The 6,318-nt window shown below is 35.5% G+C and overlaps 1 protein-coding gene across 1 annotated transcript in view; it reads left to right on the top strand.

The window, feature by feature from the left end:
* The first annotated feature begins 2,668 nt into the window (after positions 1–2,668).
* LOC102578930 (sporulation protein RMD1) overlaps positions 2,669–6,318 on the top strand; it is a 10,113-nt gene continuing 6,463 nt past the window's right edge. Inside the window, exons 1-3 of the mRNA XM_006340478.2 lie at positions 2,669–3,235; positions 3,322–3,433; positions 5,695–5,854. Coding sequence (XP_006340540.1) covers positions 2,820–3,235; positions 3,322–3,433; positions 5,695–5,854 — 688 coding nt within the window. The 5' untranslated portion in view covers positions 2,669–2,819. The remainder of the gene's footprint in view (positions 3,236–3,321; positions 3,434–5,694; positions 5,855–6,318) is intronic.

Here is a 6,318-nt window from a genome sequence, read left to right as displayed (position 1 = left end):
GTTGTTTATTTCTAGTCATTTTATGTTCCGATTATGTTGAAAAGGCTGTGACTTTATATTTTTGATTCAAAGATTGTATTAGATGGCTAATTGAGACAAGTTAGACTTCCGCTTGCTTTTATAAAAGACTTCGATTGTATGGATAAAAATTTTAAATTCCGCACCATTTTTCCTATTATCTTATGTTATGATATGCTAAGAGGTTTGTATGAGACTTTTCGGAGTCTTGTACGCCGTATCACATCTAGGGGGTACTCCTAGGTCATGACAAAAACCTCCCATTATGATTCTTTGATAAAAAAAAAAGATAGGAAATAGGATCCAAGGATGTCAAGGGAAAATCCTATCTTATGAAGGTGTGCTTGTTAATCATGTCCTTCAAAGTATTCCTATACATTTGTTGTCGGCTATTTGTCCTCTTATTAGTGTTATTAAGAAGATACATAGCATGTTTTCTAAGTTCTTCTGAAATAACAATACAGAGAAGAAGAGTAGACATTGGGTGAATTGGGACAATCCATGCTTACCCAAAGAAGAAGGAGGAATAGGTTTTAGATCTATCTTTGATGTTTCTAATGCCTTGTTTTGTAAATTGTGGTGGAATATAAGAAGTAGACTCTTACCCTGGGGAGATTTCATGATAAATAAATATTGTAAAAGGTTACACCCTGTGATTGCCCAAAGTAGGGGGAGGGGGGTCACTAGTACGGAAGAAATTAATCAAGGTGAGAGAACTCATTAAATATCAAATAGGATGACAAATTAAGAGAGGAGACTCTAATTTTTGGTACGACTTTTATGGCGAGCTTGGAAGTTCAGGGTGCCGTGGATGATGTTTTGAAGCATATATGTATCAATATGGCTTCAAGGTGCTCGTGTGCACAATCTAAATCAGAGACAATGTCTCATCTTTTTCTAGCATCCTTCACAGCTGCAATGCTGTGGAGACAGTTTGCTAATTTTGCAGGAATTCAAGTGGGATGAGGCATGCAACTCTCACAAGTCATCTCTAAATGATGGACAACAAGCTGCAGCACAAAGTTGAAACCAATTATGAGAGTTGTACCATCCATTATCATATGAAATTTGTGTAAAAGAAGAAATATCCTGAAACATGGTCGATAATGCTCTTACAATAGTTTGGTCTACAAAGTGAATGTTGATATCTGGAAACTAGGGAGAATTACTTATCCCAACTTGCAAAATCTTCCAACTGGATGGGGGTAAAATAGTGGAATTCTTGGAAGACTATAGACCTCCTATCTATTACATTCCAGTCAAGTGGAAGCCACCTAATGGAACGATGATGAAGTGCAATACAAATGGAGCATCTCGAGGAAATCTTGGAAGGTGCTCCTATGGTTTTTGTTTAAGAAATCGAGATGGGGATCTAATTTATGCTCAAGGAGAGGAGATACACGAGGGAACAAATATTGAGGCTAAAGCTATAGCTATTAAGGAAACATTGGCTCACTGTGGGTATAACACCTATTTGCTTGGAAATTGACTCTCTAGTGTTAATAAAAGTTCTTATAAAGTATGGAAAGCACCTTGGAATATATCAATCACAGTTGAAGATACATAGTACCCATCACAACATTGCAAAGTTCAAATACAACATGTTTACAGAGAAGGAAATAATCTAGCAGATTGTATAGCTAATTATGCACTAGACACACCAGGAAGGTCTGAATTTAATTCCTTTGCTAATCTATTCGGGCAAGCAAGAATTTTTTTTAAAATTTAGATAAGCAACAAGTACCCACAATCAGAATTAGGAATTGTGAATTTAAGCATGATTGTGAGAGGGGCGAAGGAACGACAATATACATTACTTGATAGATTTTGAATACGAAACTCACAGGCCTTATATGCTAATTCATATCAAGTGTAAGGCTAAAATCACAACATATTATGGGATTCAATCGCATCAATCACAACAGCTCAATCATTTTTTCGCAAATCTAATAAATCTACAAGGACTCCAAGTGGGACGAAGTAAAGGAGAAAACAGCTCTAGCACACATAGAGTACAACATAACAACTTTGAGACTCATGTGCGACAAAATTACTTAAGAATGAAGGAAGAATTTAGAAGATTACCTGGAAGAGGAAAGGGGAAGAGGAGGAGGAAGAGGAAGACTATTGCTCACAATATCACTGACGGAGGTATGCGGTCCAACGAGAGAACCACATCAGATATATCGCAGAGCTTGAGCTCCGACGAATTTCATCCAAAGAGAACATCAATGATTGAGAGTTGAAAATGAAAGAGTTTTGACTTTCCTAAATCTACAGTTTAAGCCGACAACATTTCCAGAAACAACTTTAATTGTTGTCTTTTTTACTCTTTTAATTTTTTTTTGAGGACTTGGGCAAGATTTGTTTCTTTGTGATCCCTTTCCAATATAATAAAATCTGGCAAATGGGCCTTTTTTTTTTAAAAAAAAGAAGAATTTTAAAAAATATTTTTCTTAATTTTTGAAGAAAAGTAATTTTCCTTAGATTTGAAGAAAATGAAATGATTTGAAAAATATTTTTCAAAACATTTAAATCAATTAAACATAAAAAAATTGGAAAATATTTTCTTTTCCTTCTTACCGAACACACCGTAAGTCTAAAAAGGAAAGTAGACAGCTTAACTTGAAGAAAAAGCCATTTGTGGGAAAACAATTGGAAAAAAGAAGAAGAAGAAACTATTATAACACCCAACCTGCCCATTCATTTAGAAAATGCGGCTGAAAAACCTCAAGGACAGTGTGGAGAGTGGAGACCCATAAACCACTGCTTTGCTTCTCTTTCTTCTCCACGCTGCTCCTATGAAGTCTGTTACTGCTATTTCTTCCTCCATTCCTTCTCTCAACAAAGCTTTTCGAACTCTCTTCACTCACTCCACAACAAACCCTTCTCTTCTCCACACTCTCTCCCGAAACCTACAAATTTCTCATCGCCCAATTACCCTAACTTTCTCCCTCATTCTCCGAAGACAATCGCATTCTTTGAACCACGGCTTGATTTCCTCTAGTAAGAAGCCTAGTTTCGCTGTGGCTAAATGTCTCTCTTCAATATCGTCTTCAGCGCACACGGTGGATTGGAACGACGCCCTTTCGTGCTCGGAGATCGCCGAAGCTGAGGAATTGTGTTTGGAGAGGGAAGAGGATGATCATGATGATGATGCTAGTGCTACAGCTGTTAAGCCGTATATTCCTGTTAGGGCATTCTTTTTCTCTACTAGGTTTGTTTTTTTTTTTTTTTTATATCTGTTTCTTTCATTTCGTTTTTTGTTCAGAATAGGGAAGTATTGATTGGAAGTTTTTGCAGTGTGGATTTGAGGAGCTTAGTGGAACAGAACAAGCAGAATTTTATTCCACCTTCGTCTCGAATGACGAATTATGTTGTTTTAAGATTTGGGGATACTAAGAAGGCTGCCAGTGTGAGTGTGTCTTTTGTGTATCTTCTGTCTTTGAATTTGAATAATTTTGTTTTAAGATATGGGGATACTAAGAATAGTTTGGATACACATGATTGTGAGGGTTACTTTGGTGTTTTGGACCTTGTTTGGTTGATTTTATGGAAATATAATCTGTTAGATGAGTAACGGAAGAGAAGGTTGAGAGTATGTTTTGTTACTTTTTATATTTACACTCTTTGGTGTTTATATTTGCATTTCTTGATTCAAGATGTGTCTACTCATTTTTCTATCTAAGTCCAATTTGTTTGCACCCTCTACCTGTCACTCCTCTTCAAGTTGGTGAATAAAACTTCTAAACTATGTCTCCTAAGATATCTTTTCCCTTGCAAAGTCACAGTCTACTATGTGTTTGATTCTCTTATAAAGCATTGTATTTGATACAATATGAAGTGCTTAATAAATATTACACTCAACCTCAAGTAATATCTTACTTATCCAAATTTTCGTTGAGTAGTTGCTTGCTCTTTATACATTTTCCACCATTATAGTTCGATTTTCTGCGTCTGCACTGCACTATAATATGCAATCACATATGTTTTTTCCTTTTCCATGACACTAAATTATCTCCAACTAAGATATAGAGTATCCATGAATAGATCTTTATCACAGTGTGGTCCTACTCATTCTACATTAATGTACTCAACGCTCTTCTCTCCTCAGCCATTGTAGCGTAATTCTTTTGCTGGAGCAGATTTATATATCAAAAGTTACTAATCACCACATCTTGATGAGTATCATGAGAATCTAGAAGTAATTTGTGATACTCAGGGGAAGATAATATCAAGTTGAGTCATGGGGAGGTAGTTTGGCTCATCAACACTCTTGTATCTTCCAGGATAAAGTGGGGTTTTTCAAATATGGTTGAAATTTTCTTCCTGAAAATTTGGAAACAATAAACACTTTTCAATTTCTTTTAACCAAAGATCATTAGTATTTTATTTTTTACAAAAAAAAGAAGAGGGTAAAACCAGTACAGAGGTGTTTGCTGCAATTGCCTACAAAGTTGCTGATAGATTGTGGCATTCTTTCACTTTTTATCTTTAAAGTTGTAGGCACTTGAATTGTGATTTTGTAATGCATGAAGCTATAGATTTTTATGGACCATAACATGTATGGACTGTTACAGCATGATAAGCACTCAAAATGATAAAGCGTCAGCAAGATGAAATATATAAATTACCCTTCTCTGTTCTTCTTGTGCTAGACTGGTTTGCTATTTTAACTGGGGCATGATGTCCTCTTTATCTACTTGACAATAGTGATTGGAGCATCTTCAATGTTCTCAGCTTAAAATTTATGCTCCCCCAAAAGAGGCATGGACTGGTGATATGTTCTTGAAGTATTGAATGTTGAAGATTGCATATTTACAGAGAGCACTTATATGTCTAACTGCCTCGGTGCAAACTATGGCTTTACTTGCCATTGTACGCATGATGTGAATGTTCTTCTTCGGTTTGTAGTTGAGATCATTTGTTATTTGCCTTCTTGCAATCTAGCCAGATTCATGATCTAATTTCTGGCTGTTGTTAGGTTCTGGCTGATCGTTCGTCAATTACCTTTCCAGATTCATGATCTAATTTTATCAGAAATAGGAATTTTTCCTGATATCTGCAGACAATAGACCTTTTCTGTCTGTTTGCAACAGGTAGAAACTAGACCATCTACAATTCCACGTAGTGAACCCCTGTGAACATGAGTTCACTTTCATTGACCACATCTGCCTCATTGGAAATTTTTGTTATATCTAGGAGTTTTTGTCAATCTGGTTGAAAGAGTTGCATGTCAATGTAGGAAGTGAATGATGGATTTTAGTAGTTTTAGAGAACTCCTGATTTGCATTAAGAGACTAATTTGTTAGTATTGCGATGAAATAGATCTTATTACAATAGAATGGATATAGTAGATCTACATAACCACCCCAGCCAGTTTGCAATCAAGGTGTGGTTGATTGATTGATGTTGGTTCTGTTTAAAGGCATTGGGCTGAAAGTTTTTTTGCCTGACATTTTCCTTTCCTTTTCCATGTTATACTTTTTTTCCCCAAGCTTGCTCCTGTGCAGGTTTGTTTTTGAGGATTTCTGTTTTTCTTTTAGTGCGGAAGTTTTTGGATTGAGGTGGTCTTGATTTTGTTTTTCCTTGCTAAATAAGCATATAATAAATTCCAATATTACTTGTTAGTGTTGTTGTATTTTTTCCTAATATAATAATGTGTTATGCTTTCAGGCATTAGGTGCCAACTTAAGTGGCAGTGACTGCTGTTACATGGTAGTTTTTCAATATGGCTCGATTGTCTTGTTTAATGTTTCCGATCACGAGGTTGATGGATACCTGAAGATTGTCGAGAGACATGCTTCAGGGTTATTACCGGAGATGAGAAAGGATGGTGAGTTTATGTGAGAATGATTCAAGCTACAAAATGCTTTATGAATTTACTTACTAATAAAAGAAAATGTGTTTTAAATTTGTTATATAGTCTGTTCATTTTTCTTATTTTTTTTGGACAAATGTTTATTATTCTTATTCTTTCTTTTATTTCTGACACCATCACTATTGGAACTACATATTTTTGAGGTAGTAAATGTTTTATGATAAGGTTGCATCTTGATATTAGGAATTTGGATTTGAGTTGGTTTTGCTTAAAAACAAGAAATAGAAGTGACCTGGATCTTCAGTTCTGCTGCCAATTCTAACTTCTGCTTTCCCCTCAAAGGATTCACTGAGTAGAACTTTCTAGGAAAAAAGCAAAGAGAAAGACATTTTTACTTTCCTGGGGAGGGGTGGATGTGATTAGGAATTTAACAGTCAAATCAGCCCTTTTTTGTTTTTGTTTTTTTTTTTTTTTTTTTT

This window comes from Solanum tuberosum, unplaced genomic scaffold, assembly GCF_000226075.1.
Source record: "Solanum tuberosum cultivar DM 1-3 516 R44 unplaced genomic scaffold, SolTub_3.0 scf00019, whole genome shotgun sequence".
In the NCBI taxonomy this organism is placed as follows: Eukaryota; Viridiplantae; Streptophyta; class Magnoliopsida; order Solanales; family Solanaceae; genus Solanum; species Solanum tuberosum.
Note: the sequence above shows the minus strand (reverse complement) of the source record. Positions and strands in the feature narration are given on the sequence as shown.